The sequence below is a fragment of the Cherax quadricarinatus genome, chromosome 83 (genome assembly GCF_038502225.1).
Source record: "Cherax quadricarinatus isolate ZL_2023a chromosome 83, ASM3850222v1, whole genome shotgun sequence".
Taxonomy (NCBI): domain Eukaryota; kingdom Metazoa; phylum Arthropoda; class Malacostraca; order Decapoda; family Parastacidae; genus Cherax; species Cherax quadricarinatus.
Genome location: NC_091374.1, coordinates 5499136 through 5523298, shown reverse-complemented (window position 1 = coordinate 5523298; position 24163 = coordinate 5499136). Strand labels below are relative to the sequence as shown.

The window sequence follows — 24163 nt, the reverse complement described above, 5'->3', positions numbered from 1 at the left end:
CCATTAGTGCTGGAATCAAAACAGATTAAATATAATATATTTATCTGTTCTGCTAACCTAATTTAGTTAGCTAGAAATATACAGTACCAGTAAAATGCAGTCAAAAATAAAAGCATTAACAAATTACACTGTAGATCTATTGTGTTGCTAAAAACCACACCCATGTAAAGATGGCATCAAAACCATGGCAACAATACTAGACTAAAGCCCTGCAAGTCTATACAGTACAGGTGCTCTTCAACTTACAATGGCTTGATTTATGATATTTCGACTTTATGATGGTACAAAAGCAATTACTTTGGAGATGAAGCTAAAGATAATTACCCAGCATGAAGATGGTAAGCTCGTAACTTTTATTCATTTATTTACTTTTCAATGCTGGTATTTAGTTACAGTAATTATTTATTTACTTATTCAGGGAGAGTAGTTATTTGTTTACTTATCTGTTTACCATATCATATTCAACCGATGATGGGTTCGTTAGAGCGTAACCCCATCGCAAGTCAAGGAGCACCTGTTCTAGCAGAATATGTGAACAAAATGTAAAAACTTACTGCCAGTTGTTCCCCTGGGCTGCAAGATGTAAGGCAGTCATCCCATCCACAGTGAGAGGTGTGGACACATCCAGAGGAGAGTGAGGAGGCTCCAGTTCCTCACCATCCATTGGGGTAAGCAGAATGGGGGGTTCACTGAGAGGTAAAGGTGGTGGTGGACCAGACGGGGAAGCAGATGACGGAGTGCAATAATGATAATTGACCGAAGCTAAGGAGGATTTCAAAGGAGTTAAATCTGGAGCCATACTGGTTAAAGGAGTAGATTCCAGCTTAGGCGTTAAAACTGTAGAGTACAAGGGCAATAATGGAGGTGGTGACGATGATGGCAATGGCGGCGGCATGAGTGAGGGAGAGTTGGAGGATGAGGAAAAGTGTGAGGATGAAGCAGTTACTGCTGCTACACAGGGCGAGGAGCTCGTTACAAAGCTGAAAGCAAGTGAAGTTGAGGCTAAAGGAGACACTGATAGTGATGCAATTCCTCCACTGTCTGTATTTGTTTTTGTGGGTTGAATAGGAGGAGAAAGAGGAGGCAGTAGTGGTGATGATGGTTCAGTAGAAGAGGGAGAAGACAAACACGAAGAGGAAATTGGGGATGGAGATGAACAAACAACTTGTGTACTTGGGGCGTTGGAGAGGTTACGAGCTAGGTTAGGTGAGGTCGGTACTGCTACGTTTGAGGAACCTGAAACACAAGATGGATAATATGTTAGTGTGCAGTGACGATAAATAATTTTCAACCTTATAAACCACAACTAAAGAAAGAATAACAAAATCTATTAAGACAGCCACTTCCCACCAAAGCAGGATAACCCAAAGAAGAAAAACACCTTCACCATCTTTCCCACTTAAAGTTAAAAAAAAAAAAAAAAAAGAGCTACAAAGATATATTACAATACACAATATCAATATTTCTGATGCCAATTACCAATGCACACTAAAATGACTATTTATACATCAATGAGAAGCAACAAAAGCTTGAAAAAATTTAAGTTACCTAAACAATAATTCAGTCAGAATGATACTGTACAATACTTTTAACATTAAATGGCCATATATATATAGTATATGTATATATATACATGATAAAAAAAATAAAATAAATATATACCATATATGCTGGCACATAACATGACATTTTAAGCATAAAAAGATCTCTCCAAAGGCTCAGCTAATATCCCAAATATAAAAGTGGCTGATACAAGGCAGAGGTGAAGATTAGGCCACGGCACATTACCAAGAGAGGGAAATGACACCACTAGCTTGTTAAATTAGACACACGTGCAACTCTTGGGTATCTTTATTGAGGAAACATTTCGCCACACAGTGGCTTCATCAGTCCATACAAAGGAGAATCTTGAAGAACAGGAGGAGAATGAGGACAAAGGATAAACTTGTTTATCCTTTGTATGGACTGAAGCCACTGTGTGGCAAAACGCTTCCTCAATAAAGATACCCAAGAGTTGCACATGTGTCTAATTTAACAACGTGTCGGTTCTTTGAACCATTCATCTACAACCACTAGCTTACTGATGCTGTCATGCTAGTACTCTAACTTGTGCCACAGTTAGAAGTTTTATTTGCTACTTCTTAGCTATTTTGTTTTTCTTTCTCAGATACACGTTTCTAATAAAAAGAATCTCACGTTTTATTAAAAACAGTACTTACAATACAAGGGGCATGAAGTCCATCCTGTCACAAACGTAAACCTTAACGGGACAACAGCTATCCAAGACATTGGATTTGACAGGCTATTAGGCTTCTATGGATAGTCCTTATTTGTTTTAAGCAGTTTTGCTACTGTGGTTGGATGCAAGCCACATCTACATGGCACGTAACAAAAATTCCAACTGAATTTGAGACTTTGTTTACTGTAACAAAGAAAATATAGAGTAAAAGAATAAGCTGTGTAAATTGTGATATTTTAAACTAGCAGAGTCAAAAATGGGAAAGGTCGACCTATTGGGCAAATACAAGCCAAAACCTGAATTAGCACCTCAAAATTTAAGGAGCTGACTTATACTCTGAGATGACTTGTATGCCAGGTTGACCTGAATGCCAGCATATATGGTAATTTGTTTTTAATGAACTGGCCATATCCCACCGAGGCAGGGTGACCTAAAAAGAAAAACAAGAGTTTTTCTTTTTAAATTTAGTAATTTATACAAGAGAAGAGGTTACTAGCCCCTGGTTCCCAACATTGTAGTCGCCTCTTATGACACGCACAGTAAATATAAGAAATAAATTACACACAAACACACATACACGCTCACTCGGGAAAGCCCTAAGCCTGCAGGAGCCACACAGCACCTATGGAATCCGAGGCAATCACATTCGACTCCAAGAATGAGCAAGTAGTTCCACACCCTCTGCATTAATGCTGTTATTTCACAATACAGCAAAATTTCAAAATGTTAAATACATAAGTAGCATTATACAACTTAATACTAGCCATTAATATATAATTCAACACTGCACACTGCACAGATGCCACATGGCAAGTATATATTGGACATACTGAACTGAAGGTAAAAACAGGACATTGTGAACCATTAAGGCCAGGGAAAACACTATCATCTTTGATCAAAGCAGTGTAGTGAGTACTTCTGATCAAAGTGCTATTGTTTACCTTTGATCAAAGCAGCATAATGGGTACTTCTGATCAAAGCAGTGTAATGGGTACTTTTGATCAGCATAATGAGTACTTTTGATCAAAGCAATGTAATGAGTACTTTTGATCAAAGCAAGTGTAATGAGTACTTTTGATCAAAGCAAGTGTAATGAATACTTTTGATCAAAGCAAGTGTAATGAGTACTTTTGATCAAAGCAAGTGTAATGAGTACTTTTGATCAAAGCAAGTGTAATGAGTACTTTTGATCAAAGCAAGTGTAATGAGTACTTTTGATCAAAGCAATGGGTATCTTTGATCAGTGTAATGAGTACTTTTGATCAGTGTAATGAGCACAGTTGATCAAAACAGTGTAGTGAGCACTTTTGATCAAAGCACTATTGTTTACCTGTGATCAAAGCAGTGTAATGGGTACCTTTGATCATAGCATCACAAGTATTTAACACAAGCTTTTTAGCACACATTCAAGCAATTACCTCCTTTAAAAAGAGACTAGAGTTGTTAATTTTGAATCGGGAATCTTTGTGCCCAAGCTCTGTATTCCATAGACTTAAAATAAATATTACAGATGATTATCACCCAATACAATTTTTTTTAAATGAAATGAAAACCAGAATTATTTGAACATTAAAATGGTATAAAATACCGACAGGTTGTTAGGTAAGACACATATGCAACAGTTAGGTATCTTTATTATGAAACGTTTCGCCTACACAGTAGGCTTCTTCAGTCAAGTACAGAAAAGTTGATAGAAGCAGAAGATACTTGAAGACGATGTAATCAGTCCATCACCCTTAAAGTTTTGAGGTGGTCAGTCCCTCAGTCTGGAGAAGAGCATTGTTCCATAGTATGAAACAATATGGAGAAGAATAAAGATACCTAACTGTTGCATATGTGTCTTACCTAACAACCTGTCGGTATTTTATACCATTTTAATGTTCAATCTGTCAGACACTGCAACACAAGGGTATCTTGGTACAGACCTGCAATCAACTTCGACAACTTCCACTAGTGAGAGGGGCTGGGTTTGAGAGGGACCTAACCTTTCAACATCTGAGTTCTTACCTCTCCTAGTGGCCTACGTCTCACCTCCTGGCGCTATAAAAGCTCCATCCTGCCACTTCTTCTCCATATTGTTTCATACTATGGAACAATGCTCTTCTCCAGACTGAGGGACTGACCACCTCAAAACTTTAAGGGTGATGGACTGATTACATCGTCTTCAAGTATCTTCTGCTTCTATCAACTTTTCTGTACTTGACTGAAGAAGCCTACTGTGTAGGCGAAACGTTTCATAATAAAGATACCTAACTGTTGCATATGTGTCTTACCTAACAGAATTATTTGAATTTGTTGCAGAAATAAATTCTCATAAGGTTACCTAAACCCTTGAACTGCGCACCTGCACAGCATCGTGTTGCTGTATGACCCACTGGGGAACTGCTCAACACTAGTAGAATACGTTGATAAATTAGACACATGTGCAACTCTTGGGTATCTTTATTGAGGAAACGTTTCGCCACACAGTGGCTTCATCAGTCCATACAAAGGAGAATCTTGAAGAACAGGAGGAGAATGAGGTAATCAGTCCCTCAACCTTGAGTCGATGTGGTCAGTCCATCAATTTTGAATAGATTGAATAGATTGATGGACTGACCACATCGACTCAAGGTTGAGGGACTGATTACCTCATTCTCCTCCTGTTCTTCAAGATTCTCCTACGTATGGACTGATGAAGCCACTGTGTGGCGAAACGTTTCCTCAATAAAGATACCCAAGAGTTGCACATGTGTCTAATTTATCAACATGTCGGTTCTCTGAACCATTCATCTACAAACTAGTAGAATACACAGACACACAATATGGGATGTGTTGAATTTTACTGACAAGTTTTGTCCACCAGGGACTTCAACTTTATTCATTTACTAAATGTCCAAGTTTAAATGTTTTATGCTTCTAACTGGTTTAGCACTTCTTTAAGTTAGGATTTTTTTTTTTTGGAGGGTTAGCTATTTACACAACTATTTGTAAAATCCTATGTAGATTTCCAAAGTTTATTACCTGGTGTTAATAAACCAGGGGTTAAATGATCGTATGAATTGATGAAGTCTATGGTGGACAGAAAATCATCTCATTGCAATTGCACTAACTGCCTGTGTTTTACAAAAAAAAAAAAAAAAACTGTGTACCATGTATATAAATGGTTACAAAAAAACACGAGACAAAAAAACAGATGGTTATGACAGAGAGGGGCGACAGTTCTAGAGTTAAATGATCATATGAGCACATCTACAACATAATTATTTTGGACACTTTCCTCAGAATCTAGCTTCAAACAATTATTATGAGGGACTCACTAAACCTGCAGGGGGGGCACACACTGTCTGCAGTACAGGAGGTAACCGGGTATGATCCATGGAAGGGAAAAGCAATAATAATTCCTAGGATCAAGAGATCTTCGGCACCAAGGCCAGGTTAGGCTGAAAGCATCACACAACAAGCATTACTGTAGATCAAGTCCCAAAAGCAAAAATATATATACACCCACACACGTATACACACACTGTCCTGCCTGAGCTGCTCTGCACCGAGGACGGTGGAAGGCAGCAGCAGCGCACATTATCTAAGCAAGCGCCAAGAAGGTTGGGGACTCGACACCTGCAAGTTTTAAATCTGTACCAAACTACCACATACAAAATACTGTACACACATTATATACAAAGCATAAATCTCACATTAAAAAACATTTTACACAGTCCTGTCATTTTTTAAATACAAAAAATAAAATGTTTAATAAAATTGCTAATACTACTTTATAAATACACTAATAAAGCAAGAAATTACTAAATTTATATAATGGATTTATATCATTACTTTGTATGTAAAAATCACATAATTAATTCTTATTATCATGTTCATAGTAAAGAGGTAATGGTGTGAGGGCTGTACAGTGCCTGGGATACAAGTTTGATTCATAAGGAAAAATAGCTCCAATTCCTATTGTCAAGAGCTCGTCACCACTACTAAGGCCCCTTCACTCCTGAAGGGATTGCTTAACATCCATATGATATTCACACAAATTTGAACAATAACATTTTCTCGACAAATTGTAAATAATTTTTTTCTTGGTTGTCTCTTGTGAATGAAGATTTGTAAGCAATATTGTCACATAAATAAGTATACCATACATCAATAAACACACAAATAAAATATATATGTAAAAATGCACATCAGCAAATCTAAACTACTTCAAATAAGCAACTACACAATGTTTACAAATAGTAACAAACCCTCAAATTGGAAACGAAGACTGGACGATATTTTGGTTCGTCCTAGGACTAAAATGTCACCAAATTTTAATTTCGCATTTGTGGGCTAAGTGACATCTGTTTCAGCCACAGTACTGTGCTATTTATTCATGACAATCTTTGCTAGCTGACACACCATATAACTGTGTTGAACTCCAACATCAATATAGATATTTTAATAATAGCAACATAATAAAATTTAGCATTAAACCACAATGGGTCAACATTTTAATGATGATGTATGAGAGAAGCAAATTTTAAATTTCTACTTAAGCAGCAGTTCATAAGTGAAGGGAACAGTGGCTGATATTTACTATGTTGATATGAAAACAGGAAACAGACTCTCAATCTGAGACAATACTATAATCACTTTCATAAGCTATCATTAAATAGCTACAAATTGTGAAATGTGTGTGGGTTTTATTAATTATTTCCAAGTATATACTTATTCTGTTTGGTCTGAACTCACCCTGACCTTACTGCTTTTAACCCTTACACTGTCCAAACGTAGATCTATGTTCACGTGCGTAGCGCTTCGAACATCATTCTACGTTTTATTTTACGTGCTTTTAACCTTGGCACGATAGGCCTGAGTTGCCTAGACATGAGAGAATGGGTCTGTGTATTCAATGTGTGCAGTATGACAAAATTCGGGGATGCCAGGAAAAATGCGCTCTACATTTTAAACAAAAACTTTTTTTTCCCCAAAAATATTCAGAGCGCTACGCAAGTGAACGTAGATCTAGATTTGGACAGTTTAAGCGCTAACAGTCAGTCTTCATTATTTCCATTATATTTTATAAAATCCTTTACTGGTGAAATGTCACCTGAAAGTATTCTCTGATTAAGTCTTGCCATTTTAACATTTCTGTAAGCACTCTGTGCTCTGTTAATGTGTGTATGTGTACTCACCTATGTATGTATGTATGTAAGTGTGTGTGTGTGTGTGTGTGTTTTACTCACCTAGTTGTGGTTGCAGGGGTCGAGTCACAGCTCCTGGCCCCGCCTCTTCACTGGCCGCTACTAGGTCACTCTTCCCGTTCAATGAGCTTTATCACACCTCTTCTTAAGCTATGTATGAATCCTGCCTCCACTACATCATGTCCCAGACTATTCCACTTCCTGACAACTCTGTGACTGAAGAAATACTTCCTAACATCCCTGTGTGTGTGCATGCATGCATGCATGTGCATGTGTGTGTGTGTGTGTATACACAATACAATCACAGACAGAAAACTTAACAGTACAAAACAAGCCATGAGGGATGGAAATCTTCAGCTCAAGATCTTTCATACATCTCGGTGTGTCATCAGGAGCTATGCAATGTTGCAAGAATGTACCGATGTTGCCAACAAATGAATCTTACCTTCCCCAATACTGTACACATCATGGCTGCAAGATCTGGTGCACTGGGATATTAACAGTCGTACATTTACAAATGCTGCAGTCTTTACCATTTTGTATTTGTATGTTTTTAACATGGCACCCTACCTCGGTGGGAGATGGCTGGTATTAAAAAAAAAATTCTTTCTTCAGATGTTACGTAAGTGTGTTGTAAAGCACTCTAGCAAGAGGAGGTTAAGTACCGTGTCTATCTTGCTACAAGAAAAATAGGAAGACAGATAGACCAAATCACAGTACAGTGGACCCCCGCATAACGATTACCTCCGAATGCGACCAATTATGTAAGTGTATTTATGTACGTGCATTTGTACGTGTATGTTTGGGGGTCTGAAATGGACTAATCTACTTCACAATATTCCTTATGGGAATAAATTCGGTCAGTACTGACACCTGAACATACTTATGGAGTGAAAAAATATCGTTAACCGGGGATCCACTGTACTGTATAAAGAATTTTTTCCCTTTGAGTACTGTAACACCAGTACACACAGCTCATAAATACAGAATCGAGTTACTTTTCACTCTCAGTTCACTTGAAATTTCATGAGTGAAAACAGCAAAGACTAAAAATTTCAGGACTAAGTGAGAGAATTCAAATTGCATAAGGGATGGATCTGAACCCATGGCAAACCAGTCTTAAAACTTAAAGGCCGGCATAATTTCCTGAGTCATAAAACAGTTTATAACAGTAAAACCGAGTAAAAGGCAACTGAACAATGGTGCCCACATATGGAGGTTCCTATTGTGTGCTTGGACATACAAGAGGCAAGTGTGAGCATGTTAGTAGACAGAGTGAATGATTCCAGACCAGGCAGTGATACTTAGTCAATATTAAGATTATTGCACTCACATAATTTTGTCATCACCTAGTGTGCCATTATGCAAAAATCTTCAACAAGAAATAGAAAGTGGTTGTTTTGCATAGCGTGCTATACAATGAAGTTTTAGGCAGTGATCAAAATAGTATAAAGATCAATGAATAAGTCACAATACCATGGCTAGAACAATTCATAACTAACACACAAATTGGAGGACAATCACAGCCATCTTGGTGGTAGTTGAAGAAGGACCAAAGTATTGCCTGCTGAGTTTCATCTCCAATTTGTGGGTTAGTTGTCAACTGCAAAATTCACTATGACAACATTTTGATTATTAAAGCATTACTGGGCAAGCAATTAATTTCCTTTCACATGCACACTTCAATATCGCCTAGAATATGGAAACCCACAAGAGGTTGGACGTCCACTCTGCATGATGTTTAACCCGTAAACGGTCCAAACGTATATATACGTTTTTTCAACATTTGAAAGTATGTAAAAAAAGTAATCTTCTTTTTGTTTTTTTACATTTGAAAATATGTAAAAAAACTTTGATCTACTTTTTTTTTTTTTTTGTTACATTTGAAAATTTGTAAAAAAAACGTAGATCTACTTTTGTAGCACTACACATGTGAACGTAGATCTGCTTGGACAGTTTACGGGTTAATAAATAAGCAAATCACAATTAGCAAAAAATGTTTAGTATATGTACCTACAAAAAACAGGAAAGAAAAGTATACTCATTGGATGAGAAGCTGAATTATACAATACAGTAGAACCCCCATATCCATGGATTTGGTTTCCACGGTGTCAGTTATCTGTGGTTTACAGTAGCCTGAAAATAACCCTTAATTTTGCTTATGACCTCAAAGCAGAAAAGTAGTGATGCTGGCAGTTCTTCAAAGCCTAAGAGAAGCCGTGAAGCGCTTCCCATCACTAAAACAAGTGCTAATTCTAGACTCACTGTGCATAATTTATGAATTAAACATTATCATAGGTAAGTATATAAATGAAAAATGACTTATATATAGGGTTTGCTACTATCCACAGTTTCAGGTATCCACAGCAGGTCTTGGAATGTATCCCCTATGGATATTGGGGGGGCAACTGTACTGTGTTTCAGGTATAACATGAATTTAAACCAGACTTAGTTTAATAAGAACAATAGACATTAAATACATTTTTAATCAAAAATGATTTGGCTATTCATGAATATAGCTACAAGCTTAAGTAGGGATTATTATACTTAATAAGCAAACTCATAATTCATTACCAAAATAACTAATGAAGCTGGCAATAGAGCACTGTGGAGCAAGTAGGAGCAGCCAGGTAACTGATATGACTGTGATCAGTAAACCCAACAGACTACAACAATTATAAGAACAGTTGGAATAAATGACACTTAGATGCAGTGGATATTTTCATTAATGATAACTTTTCATCCATAAGAGACTTTGAAGACAGTAAAAAAAATGGTATGGTGATACCGACAAGATGTGGTAAAAGACACATATATACAGTTCAGGACATTTATTAGAAGAAATGTTGAGCCCCAAGTGTCTTCATGAGTCCTGAAGAAGCCACACGTGGTGAAACATTTCGTCTAATAAATGTCCTGACTTGTACATGAGTATCTTTTTCCACACAGTAGAGAATACATGGGAAATATAAGCAACTAATAATTATTGCCATTGTAGTCTTAAGTTAGGCTTCAGCTTGCCCAAAATGCTCTACATAACCACGGGCTTTCTGCATGCTCAACCAAATGTTAGCCATCTCTGTACAAACACTGTAGCATGTGGAAATAAATCTTTGACTCTGACTTGTCCAAAGGAATACATGCAAGAGAGTAACTCAGGTAGCAGCAGCAATGCAGGCTCCCAGATGCCTGGATAACTTGCAAGTATAGTGTGAGCTCAATGTACTGTGGACGTAAATCTGTCTCCATGTTGCAAGTTATACATGCATCTGCAGCTTGCATAACAGTCTAGAGCACACCCTGCAGTACTCCCATACATGGAGTTACTCTCCTGCACACCACCTTCCTTTCTCTATACAGGAGGGCCCCACTTTACAGCACTTAGCTTTACTGTGTTTTGCTAATGCAGTCATTTTCAGTTATGGTATAAACCTTGGTAATAAATACCGACAAGTTGGTTTAGAAAGACACGTAAGCAAACACTATAACATATTTATTAGAAAACGTTTCGGTCCTGGAACCTTGATCAAGGTTCCAGGACCGAAACGTTTTCTAATAAATATGTTATAGTGTTTGCTTACGTGTCTTTCTAAACCATTTTCAGTTATACCCATTCTTCATTTATTCAGACATCCTACAGGAAATATATTCACCACTCACTATAAGCTAAGAATGAAAACATTTTAAGGTAAGCAATGTGTGTACTGTATATGCATTTTTTAGGCCTAGCTCTATTGCTCACTTAATATATGACAGTGTAAACATGTTAATAGGCTTTTATATTAATTTAAAGTGAAAAAGTTTTTACTTTACAGCAGTAGCCCAGAACCTAACCTGCTGTATAGTAGCCCAGAACCTAACCTGCTGTATAGTAGCCCAGAACCTAACCTGCTGTATAAACAGGGCCTTACAGTAGCCCAGAACCTAACCTGCTGTATAAACAGGGCCTTACAGTAGCCCAGAACCTAACCTGCTGTATAAACAGGGCCTTACAGTAGCCCAGAACCTAACCTGCTGTATAAACAGGGCCTTACAGTAGCCCAGAACCTAACCTGCTGTATAAACAGGGCCTTACAGTAGCCCAGAACCTAACCTGCTGTATAAACAGGGCCTTACAGTAGCCCAGAACCTAACCTGCTGTATAAACAGGGCCTTACAGTAGCCCAGAACCTAACCTGCTGTATAAACAGGGCCTTACAGTAGCCCAGAACCTAACCTGCTGTATAAACAGGGCCTTACAGTAGCCCAGAACCTAACCTGCTGTATAAACAGGGCCTTACAGTAGCCCAGAACCTAACCTGCTGTATAAACAGGGCCTTACAGTAGCCCAGAACCTAACCTGCTGTATAAACAGGGCCTTACAGTAGCCCAGAACCTAACCTGCTGTATAAACAGGGCCTTACAGTAGCCCAGAACCTAACCTGCTGTATAAACAGGGCCTTACAGTAGCCCAGAACCTAACCTGCTGTATAAACAGGGCCTTACAGTAGCCCAGAACCTAACCTGCTGTATAAACAGGGCCTTACAGTAGCCCAGAACCTAACCTGCTGTATAGTAGCCCAGAACCTAACCTGCTGTATAAACAGGGCCTTACAGTAGCCCAGAACCTAACCTGCTGTATAAACAGGGCCTTACAGTAGCCCAGAACCTAACCTGCTGTATAAACAGGGCCTTACAGTAGCCCAGAACCTAACCTGCTGTATAAACAGGGCCTTACAGTAGCCCAGAACCTAACCTGCTGTATAAACAGGGCCTTACAGTAGCCCAGAACCTAACCTGCTGTATAAACAGGGCCTTACAGTAGCCCAGAACCTAACCTGCTGTATAGTAGCCCAGAACCTAACCTGCTGTATAGTAGCCCAGAACCTAACCTGCTGTATAGTAGCCCAGAACCTAACCTGCTGTATAGTAGCCCAGAACCTAACCTGCTGTATAGTAGCCCAGAACCTAACCTGCTGTATAGTAGCCCAGAACCTAACCTGCTGTATAGTAGCCCAGAACCTAACCTGCTGTATAAACAGGGCCTTACAGTAGCCCAGAACCTAACCTGCTGTATAGTAGCCCAGAACCTAACCTGCTGTATAGTAGCCCAGAACCTAACCTGCTGTATAGTAGCCCAGAACCTAACCTGCTGTATAGTAGCCCAGAACCTAACCTGCTGTATAGTAGCCCAGAACCTAACCTGCTGTATAGTAGCCCAGAACCTAACCTGCTGTATAAACAGGGCCTTACAGTAGCCCAGAACCTAACCTGCTGTATAGTAGCCCAGAACCTAACCTGCTGTATAGTAGCCCAGAACCTAACCTGCTGTATAGTAGCCCAGAACCTAACCTGCTGTATAAACAGGGCCTTACAGTAGCCCAGAACCTAACCTGCTGTATAAACAGGGCCTTACAGTAGCCCAGAACCTAACCTGCTGTATAAACAGGGCCTTACAGTAGCCCAGAACCTAACCTGCTGTATAAACAGGGCCTTACAGTAGCCCAGAACCTAACCTGCTGTATAAACAGGGCCTTACAGTAGCCCAGAACCTAACCTGCTGTATAAACAGGGCCTTACAGTAGCCCAGAACCTAACCTGCTGTATAAACAGGGCCTTACAGTAGCCCAGAACCTAACCTGCTGTATAAACAGGGCCTTACAGTAGCCCAGAACCTAACCTGCTGTATAAACAGGGCCTTACAGTAGCCCAGAACCTAACCTGCTGTATAAACAGGGCCTTACAGTAGCCCAGAACCTAACCTGCTGTATAAACAGGGCCTTACAGTAGCCCAGAACCTAACCTGCTGTATAAACAGGGCCTTACAGTAGCCCAGAACCTAACCTGCTGTATAAACAGGGCCTTACAGTAGCCCAGAACCTAACCTGCTGTATAAACAGGGCCTTACAGTAGCCCAGAACCAAACATGCTGTATAAACAGGGCCTTACAGTAGCCTAGAACCTAACCTGCTGTATAAACAGGGCCTTACAGTAGCCCAGAACCTAACCTGCTGTATAAACAGGGCCTTACAGTAGCCCAGAACCTAACCTGCTGTATAAACAGGGCCCTACAGTAGCCCAGAACCTAACCTGCTGTATAAACAGGGCCTTACAGTAGCCCAGAACCTAACCTTCTGTATAAACAGGGCCCTACAGTAGCCCAGAACCTAACCTGCTGTATAAACAGGGCCTTACAGTAGCCCAGAACCTAACCTGCTGTATAAACAGGGCCTTACAGTAGCCCAGAACCTAACCTGCTGTATAAACAGGGCCTTACAGTAGCCCAGAACCTAACCTGCTGTATAAACAGGGCCCTACAGTAGCCCAGAACCTAACCTGCTGTATAAAAAGAGGGCCTTACAGTAGCCCAGAACCTAACCTGCTGTATAAACAGGGCCCTACAGTAGCCCAGAACCTAACCTGCTGTATAAACAGGGCCTTACAGTAGCCCAGAACCTAACCTGCTGTATAAACAGGGCCCTACAGTAGCCCAGAACCTAACCTGCTGTATAAACAGGGCCTTACAGTAGCCCAGAACCTAACCTGCTGTATAAACAGGGCCTTACAGTAGCCCAGAACCTAACCTGCTGTATAAACAGGGCCTTACAGTAGCCCAGAACCTAACCTGCTGTATAAACAGGGCCCTACAGTAGCCCAGAACCTAACCTGCTGTATAAACAGGGCCTTACAGTAGCCCAGAACCTAACCTGCTGTATAAACAGGGCCTTACAGTAGCCCAGAACCTAACCTGCTGTATAAACAGGGCCTTACAGTAGCCCAGAACCTAACCTGCTGTATAAACAGGGCCTTACAGTAGCCCAGAACCTAACCTGCTGTATAAACAGGGCCTTACAGTAGCCCAGAACCTAACCTGCTGTATAAACAGGGCCTTACAGTAGCCCAGAACCTAACCTGCTGTATAAACAGGGCCTTACAGTAGCCCAGAACCTAACCTGCTGTATAAACAGGGCCTTACAGTAGCCCAGAACCTAACCTGCTGTATAAACAGGGCCCTACAGTAGCCCAGAACCTAACCTGCTGTATAAACAGGGCCTTACAGTAGCCCAGAACCTAACCTGCTGTATAAACAGGGCCCTACAGTAGCCCAGAACCTAACCTGCTGTATAAACAGGGCCTTACAGTAGCCCAGAACCTAACCTGCTGTATAAACAGGGCCTTACAGTAGCCCAGAACCTAACCTGCTGTATAAACAGGGCCTTACAGTAGCCCAGAACCTAACCTGCTGTATAAACAGGGCCCTACAGTAGCCCAGAACCTAACCTGCTGTATAAACAGGGCCTTACAGTAGCCCAGAACCTAACCTGCTGTATAAACAGGGCCCTACAGTAGCCCAGAACCTAACCTGCTGTATAAACAGGGCCTTACAGTAGCCCAGAACCTAACCTGCTGTATAAACAGGGCCTTACAGTAGCCCAGAACCTAACCTGCTGTATAAACAGGGCCTTACAGTAGCCCAGAACCTAACCTGCTGTATAAACAGGGCCTTACAGTAGCCCAGAACCTAACCTGCTGTATAAACAGGGCCCTACAGTAGCCCAGAACCTAACCTGCTGTATAAACAGGGCCTTACAGTAGCCCAGAACCTAACCTGCTGTATAAACAGGGCCTTACAGTAGCCCAGAACCTAACCTGCTGTATAAACAGGGCCTTACAGTAGCCCAGAACCTAACCTGCTGTATAAACAGGGCCCTACAGTAGCCCAGAACCTAACCTGCTGTATAAACAGGGCCTTACAGTAGCCCAGAACCTAACCTGCTGTATAAACAGGGCCTTACAGTAGCCCAGATCCTAACCTGCTGTATAAACAGGGCCTTACAGTAGCCCAGAACCTAACCTGCTGTATAAACAGGGCCCTACAGTAGCCCAGAACCTAACCTGCTGTATAAACAGGGCCTTACAGTAGCCCAGAACCTAACCTGCTGTATAAACAGGACCTTACAGTAGCCCAGAACCTAACCTGCTGTATAAACAGGGCCTTACAGTAGCCCAGAACCTAACCTGCTGTATAAACAGGGCCCTACAGTAGCCCAGAACCTAACCTGCTGTATAAACAGGGCCTTACAGTAGCCCAGAACCTAACCTGCTTTATAAACAGGGCCTTACAGTAGCCCAGAACCTAACCTGCTTTATAAACAGGGCCTTACAGTAGCCCAGAACCTAACCTGCTGTATAAACAGGGCCTTACAGTAGCCCAGAACCTAACCTGCTTTATAAACAGGACCTTACAGTAGCCCAGAACTTAACCTGCTGTATAAACAGGGCCCTACAGTAGTCCAGAACCTAACCTGCTGTATAAACAGGGCCCTACAGTAGCCCAGAACCTAACCTGCTGTATAAACAGGGCCTTACAGTAGCCCAGAACCTAACCTGCTGTATAAACAGGGCCTTACAGTAGCCCAGAACCTAACCTGCTGTATAAACAGGGCCCTACAGTAGCCCAGAACCTAACCTGCTGTATAAACAGGGCCTTACAGTAGCCCAGAACCTAACCTGCTGTATAAACAGGGCCTTACAGTAGCCCAGAACCTAACCTGCTGTATAAACAGGGCCCTACAGTAGCCCAGAACCTAACCTGCTGTATAAACAGGGCCTTACAGTAGCCCAGAAGCTAACCTGCTGTATAAACAGGGCCCTACAGTAGCACAGTACCTAACCTACTGTATAAACTGGGCCCTCCTGTACCTGGGTATATACTGCCCTTTCTCATACATTCTCTAATGACTCGATAATCACCCGCCCTTGTGAGACAAACATTGCCATTAATAAAGGCATCCATTGCATCCAACTACCATTTATTCCACCTTTTTGGTATTTAAATACCAGTCCAGTTCCAATTATAAAAAAGGCTTAGGTATGTTTTGAAGAATGAGGAAAAAGATTAGGAATATTTGTTCTGTTTATAAAACTTAAGTGTAGTCTGAATAATAAAGTAAATTATATCAATACATACAATACTAAGAGTTAGTCATTAGCTTTCTTATCCTGGAAATCACCCAAATAAAAACATTTCAACAAATTATTATTATTATTATCATAACTAAGCACTAAACCCATGATGTCAACAAAATATAAACAACACAAAGATAAACAAAAGTTAACTGTTGACTTAAATGTAAATGGCAATTTTATATACAGAATAGACCAGTTTTTGTCTTATTCTATATAAAGGGCTGGGTGGAATGCTGCCATTCAGATAGCTATCAGAAATGTGATGCTATTCATTTCTGGCAAGACAGCAGTTGAATGAGTGATGGTGAATGCTTTTCCTTCTTTTGGGTCACTCTTTGTGGGAAACAGCTGTGATTAAACAAACAGCTCACATCAAAAACAATACTGCCTACTTTATAATGTAGGGATAGATGAAATAAATAACTTACAAATATCTTTATACAAATACTACATTAATGGCTGAAGATTAAGTGTGCCAGGAAAGACATAGGGCAATTATTATTACCATTATTAGGGGGAAACACTAAACTTAAAGGTCATGTAGCACCTGTGGAATGGGCAGTAATCAAGCTGGATCCAAGAGAAGGGTGAATCCAATTCCTTATATTAAAAGACCTTCGCCTGAATCAAAATAAATCCCTTCCCCTTTGCAAAGGGCATAGATGATGTCCATTCCATACACTGCAATAACTAACAAATGGAACAATGAGACTGCAAGCATTCTAATTTCTGCAGTCACAACAGGGCCTGCATTTCTTAGTACTAGCATCATGTGGGAAAACATTAAAAAAAATACAGTACTGTTCCAGAAACCAAAAAAATGAAAACAGTGGTGATCAATATAAAACAAAAGAGCAAATACAGTTAAATGCCTTAGAAAGTGGACCATATTAAAGCGATTTCTGCAGAGACGTGAGCGTCAAACTGTATGTACACTGTACAAGCAGTCTGATGCTCAATTAGTAAATAGTCGCACTGTATATACAGTGTGACTAATTACACAGCACAAAACTAAGAGCCGAATGTCTGAGTGATATAAGCTGTAGAAGTCCAAAACAAAAGACAAAAACTTGTTTTACAGTGAATGCACACAATCCATAGTTGAATAACACATGGTGACAATAACCTGGTGTATTAAAACACAAATACTTGCACATACACACACACACACACATTTTCAAATCAACCCCACACTAGTTTTGCTTCCATGTCAGCTGTTTATTTATAAAACATTCAAAATATTGATGAATTTTGTAATGTATTCAGTAACCCTACCTTGCAGACAAAGACACACGTTACAGAAAATGCTATTAATGGAACAACAGCTCACTCCATAGAATTGTTTAGAGTAAAATGTCTCAATAAAAGCTTATGCTACAACTCGTGTCACTTTTTTTAATACTCCTTGGCTATACACCACTTCACTCACCACCGACTTGATTTAATTATTTTTTTAGATCAAAGAGGTTCTCTGGATACTTGAAGTGCCCACCATCCATGTTCTAAAGGCATTTTATTACAGTATAAGAAATACAGAAAGAACAAAAAGGCACAATACTGCGACTAGAACAATACACAAATAACCCACAAATAGGAGAGAGAAGCTTGTGACGACATTTCAGTCCAACTTGGACCATTTACATGTTGGTCAAAGTCGGACCAAAATGCCGTCACAAGCTTCTCTCTCTCTCTCCTATATGTGAGTTATTTGTGTACTATAAGAAATACAGTATGTGCTCTGTTAGATAGCATTGTGAGCACTGTGTAAGTTCTCAACCTTCATAACTATGGAGATGCACCAAACCCACAAGGGTCATACAGCACCCGGGAGAGGGAGGTGCTCTGGCTTTATCCAGACTATGGTAGATCCATTTATTAGATCAAGAGCTCTTCACCAGCATCGAGGCACCACTCCTCGGAGGGAAAGGCTTTCCACGCTTTCACTTCTTAATTCTTTTTGAGATTTTTTTTTTTTCCAAATTTAACACCAAAGCTAACTTTCAAAATGGCTCGGATCCCTTTATAGTGCATTGTGTAAATTTGCAAAAACCCAGGAACCCCTTTAAAAGCCTCATGCTCAAGATTAAGCCCGAAGCTATTGTTTTGCTACAAGTATCTAATGTGCTCTTGTTGACTAATGAAAACATAGTAGTGAAATATATGTAGTAGTAAAGAGTAGGAGAGAGGAAGAGGGAGGAGGAGGGGAGAGAAAGAGGGGAGGAGGGGAGAGAAGGAGGGGAGGATGAGGGAGAAGAGAGGAAAAGAGGGAAGGGAAGGAGGCAGAGGAGAAAGAAGAGGGGGAAGAGGAGAGGGAAGAGGAGGGGAAGGAGGAAGGGAGTGGAGGGGAGGGGGATGAGGGAGGATTAAGGGAAAAAGAGGAGGATGGTCAGAAGAGATTAAGGGTGACATAAGGGGAGTTGAACTGTACTGTAAAAGTAGTAGGAAGAATGGAGAGAAGAAACAGGAGAGGGAGGAGGAGGTAGAAGAGATCAAAGTAGGAGAAAAGGAGGGAGGGATGGATGGGTGGGAAGGAAGGAAGGAGCAGCAGCATCCCATATATAGCACACATACTAGGTATCGTCTTGCAGTCTCCACGTCACACTTGGACACCTTCCCATAAGTGCTTGAGCAAAATGGCAACACTCTGACACTCAGAAGACAAACAAGAACTTTCACTATTCTGTAACGACAATATAAATTATGTGAAGAATACAAAAAAAGTTCACCCACACAAGACACTCATATTACTTGAAATCAAGTACAGAACTGAATTATATTTATTTTGAATACATGAAGGGCAATGAAGATAATGATTATTATTATAATCACAGGGAAGTATAATTAGATCAAAGGTCTATAATACCAACAAATTGCTAAGCAAGATGTATGCAACACCTGGGTATCAAATGTTACACTTGTATCTTATTCATCATCAGATAGAAAGCACTAAATCCATATGGGCCTAATGAAATTAATGATAGCCTTAAAATATACATGAAGAATGGAAAAATATGAATTCTCACTGGTCTTACATGAGACGACAAAATGCATGCACATAACAGTTACAAAGAGCCTTCAAAATCATAGCATTCTATCTGCTACCACAAACATGTATAGCTAAAATTTTCTAAAAAAAAAAAAAAAGAGCAGTTTGTTTGGTCTTATACAAGAATTCCAAAATTCATATCCTAGTTTGATCATTTACAGAAGACAACAGTACTATTAAGCCAAAGTTAATGAAAAGAGCATCAAAATTTTTAATTATTATTATTACTAAATTCATAGGGGAAACTCTAAACTCATGGGGATTATACATGAAGGTAATTAGGTTTGCTTCAAGAAATGGGAGGGCAGTTCCACTTCATTAAATCAAGAGCCCTTCACCAGCATCAGAATCTGAAGCTATATCTACCAGTCTAAGGTCACAGTAAGAGATCTATGTGCATCAAAATAAATTTGCCTTAATAAGTCAGTCAGACTCATGAAATTGCAATAATACGATTGCAAATAAACCACAGAATGGGAAAGCGACTTGTAAAATTTCAGGACAGTACAAAGCCCAATGGCTTACACACTGGCCTGGAGTTTTACGGCTCACTTGCCATGGGTTCTAACTCCACCTGTTCCTTGGTTTGTAAGCCAGTAAGCTTTCCAAAGAATGAAGCTCTTCAATGGGTATGGGATTTAATATTGACAAAATAAAACAAATGACAATACTAACCCTGCTTGGTCTTAACATAAAAGATCTTGAATCCCTCTCATAATATACTTGACAAAACACTAAAATTTAGACATGTTAATAAAGTAAGAGGAAAAATTAAATGGAAAGGCATATGAGAAAATATTTTTGTGAAACACTAATTACTTATGTTGAAAATGGCATAAAATACCAACAAGTTGATGAGTAAGTCACATGTGCGACAGTTGGATATCTTTATTGTCGAAACATTTCACTTACATGGCAAGCTTCTTCATTTAGATACAGAGGAGAATGTAGTGTAGGCAGCTGGAATAGAGATGAGGTAAAGATGATGTAATCAGTCCCTTGGCCTGGAGAAGAGTTCAGCTCCAAGGTCTGGAAAAATATCATTCCAGACCATGGAGCTGAACTCTCAAGGAAATACTATATCATTCCAGATAATAGAGCTGAACTCTCAAGGAATGACACCATTCCAGACCATGGAGCTGAGCTCTTTTTCAGGATGAGGGACTGACCACCTCAAACTATTTCTCCAAGGTTATTGGACTGATTACATCATCTTTACTTTACCATTATTCCTTCCGCCTACAATGCACTCTCCTCTGCATTTGATGGTAGAAGCCTACTGCACAGGCAAAACATTTCAACAATAAAGATAACCAACCGTTGTACATGCATCTTACTCGTCAATATCTACCTATGTTTTACTCAATAACAAGAAAATGTGGAAAAAACTAGCTAATCTAAAATTTTGGGTACAGTACTGCTATTACCGAACAACTCAAAATTGGAAACTAAACAAATGATCCTTAGTATAGTCCAAATGCCTGTAGAGGGACAGCACTATTGACCAGTGACATACTTGACTCCAGCAATGTTTATCTTGGCTGCAAATAAGTAGTCTAAGAGATACAGTTAGCAACAAGTCTGCAATTACCATATTTTTCCAGTATGGTGCAAATGGATTTGTCAGTTAAAAATAGGAGAGGAGAGTTATTAAATGGAGAGGTAGAGGTATTGGGAAGATGGAAGGAATATTTTGAGGAATTGTTAAATGTTGATGAAGATAGGGAAGCTGTGATTTCGTGTATAGGGCAAGGAGGAATAACATCTTGTAGGAGTGAGGAAGAGCCAGTTGTGAGTGTGGGGGAAGTTCGTGAGGCAGTAGGTAAAATGAAAGGGGGTAAGGCAGCCGGGATTGATGGGATAAAGATAGAAATGTTAAAAGCAGGTGGGGATATAGTTTTGGAGTGGTTGGTGCAATTATTTAATAAATGTATGGAAGAGGGTAAGGTACCTAGGGATTGGCAGAGAGCATGCATAGTTCCTTTGTATAAAGGCAAAGGGGATAAAAGAGAGTGCAAAAATTATAGGGGGATAAGTCTGTTGAGTGTACCTGGTAAAGTGTATGGTAGAGTTATAATTGAAAGAATTAAGAGTAAGACGGAGAATAGGATAGCAGATGAACAAGGAGGCTTTAGGAAAGGTAGGGGGTGTGTGGACCAGGTGTTTACAGTGAAACATATAAGTGAACAGTATTTAGATAAGGCTAAAGAGGTCTTTGTGGCATTTATGGATTTGGAAAAGGCGTATGACAGGGTGGATAGGGGGGCAATGTGGCAGATGTTGCAAGTGTATGGTGTAGGAGGTAGGTTACTGAAAGCAGTGAAGAGTTTTTACGAGGATAGTGAGGCTCAAGTTAGAGTATGTAGGAAAGAGGGAAATTTTTTCCCAGTAAAAGTAGGCCTTAGACAAGGATGTGTGATGTCACCGTGGTTGTTTAATATATTTATAGATGGGGTTGTAAGAGAAGTAAATGCGAGGGTCTTGGCAAGAGGCGTGGAGTTAAAAGATAAAGAATCACACACAAAGTGGGAGTTGTCACAGCTGCTCTTTGCCGATGACACTGTGCTCTTGGGAGATTCTGAAGAGAAGTTGCAGAGATTGGTGGATGAATTTGGTAGGGTGTGCAAAAGAAGAAAATTAAAGGTGAATACAGGAAAGAGTAAGGTTATGAGGATAACAAAAAGATTAGGTGATGAAAGATTGAATATCAGATTGGAGGGAGAGAGTATGGAGGAGGTGAACGTATTCAGATATTTGGGAGTGGACGTGTCAGCGGATGGGTCTATGAAAGATGAGGTGAATCATAGAATTGATGAGGGAAAAAGAGTGAGTGGTGCACTTAGGAGTCTGTGGAGACAAAGAACTTTGTCCTTGGAGGCAAAGAGGGGAATGTATGAGAGTATAGTTTTACCAACGCTCTTATATGGGTGTGAAGCGTGGGTGATGAATGTTGCAGCGAGGAGAAGGCTGGAGGCAGTGGAGATGTCATGTCTGAGGGCAATGTGTGGTGTGAATATAATGCAGAGAATTCGTAGTTTGGAAGTTAGGAGGAGGTGCGGGATTACCAAAACTGTTGTCCAGAGGGCTGAGGAAGGGTTGTTGAGGTGGTTCGGACATGTAGAGAGAATGGAGCGAAACAGAATGACTTCAAGAGTGTATCAGTCTGTAGTGGAAGGAAGGCGGGGTAGGGGTCGGCCTAGGAAGGGTTGGAGGGAGGGGGTAAAGGAGGTTTTGTGTGCGAGGGGCTTGGACTTCCAGCAGGCTTGCGTGAGCGTGTTTGATAGGAGTGAATGGAGACAAATGGTTTTTAATACTTGACGTGCTGTTGGAGTGTGAGCAAAGTAACATTTATGAAGGGATTCAGGGAAACCGGCAGGCCGGACTTGAGTCCTGGAGATGGGAAGTACAGTGCCTGCACTCTGAAGGAGGGGTGTTAATGTTGCAGTTTAAAAACTGTAGTGTAAAGCACCCTTCTGGCAAGACAGTGATGGAGTGAATGATGGTGAAAGTTTTTCTTTTTCGGGCCACCCTGCCTTGGTGGGAATCGGCCGGTGTGATAATAAAAAAAAAAATAAAATAAGGCTCCCTTTTTTCCATAAAAAGTCTTGGAAAATCACCCTGCACTTTATATGGTCAGTGTCAAGGGTAAGCTTTGCGTTATCCTTTAGCAGTTGTTTATTAACGTTACGTTACAACTGCTTGGAAACATCGTTCCAACAAGCAGCCGACACTTGTGTGCCTTACATTCCGGAAAATGCGGTACCTTAAAAATATATGGCCTAAATGAGAAAGAGGAAATTAAAGAAATAAGATACTGAGAGTAAGAGCAAATTGGTGGACGAAAATAGATATGAATGATGCAGAAGTGGATCAAAGAGGCCAATGGTTCCCTCACCAACAAGTCCTCTCAAGGGGTGTTATGGAAAAAACAAAATCCTTACTATTACAGCAAATTACTTAAAAGCCATACTTCATTGTGCACACAGTAACCACATAACCTACCAATAAACAGATTTCATGCACTACTTCCAATCTCAGCAAGCTACCATGATCAGATCACATCAAAGTTCCTTCATGTGATCATCCAAGCACTGACCCCATGTTGTCTTTATAAGCTAGACTATCTACTTACTCGTCTGTTTCTCAAGATTTTATTTTAAATGCATCACATGAGTTATTTTGACTCGCAAAATTATAATCACACAATTGCAAACAAACCATGGATGGGTGTAATTTGAAGCCATAACAATCAAGTTTTAGGACTCAATCGCCATGGGTTCAAACCCCACCTGTTCCGTGGTTTAAGTTACAGGAGGGCCCCGCTTTACAGCACTTCACTTTATGGTGTTTCACTAACACAGCAGTTTTCAATTACACCCATTCTTCATTTATTCAGACTTCCTACAAAAAATATATTCACCACTCACTGAAAGCTAGGGGCAAAAATATTTTAAGTAATATGTATACTGTTTATGTATTTTTAAGACCCAGCTCTATTGCTCACTTAATATATGATAGTGTAAACATGTTATCAGGTACACAAATAACCCTCACATAAAAGAGAGAAGCTTACGACGACGTTTCGGTCCGACTTGGACCATTGACAAAGTCACACTAACCAGAAGTGGAGCAGGACGGCTATATATAGGCAGGAAGAGGTGGAGGAGGAGGAGGAGGAGGAGGAGGAGGAGGAGGAGGAGGAGGAGGAGGAGGAGGAGGAGGAGGAGGAGGCGGAGGAGGAGGCGGAGGAGGAGGCGG

General features: G+C 40.2%; 1 protein-coding gene across 2 annotated transcripts in view; it reads right to left on the bottom strand.

The window, feature by feature from the left end:
- Positions 1-24163, bottom strand: part of LOC128702258 (cortactin-binding protein 2-like) — a 120992-nt gene that overhangs the window by 40704 nt on the left and 56125 nt on the right. For both annotated transcript variants that reach the window (XM_070102762.1, XM_070102763.1), the window contains one exon: positions 555-1236. In XM_070102762.1, the coding sequence (XP_069958863.1) occupies positions 555-1236 (682 nt within the window). The remainder of the gene's footprint in view (positions 1-554; positions 1237-24163) is intronic.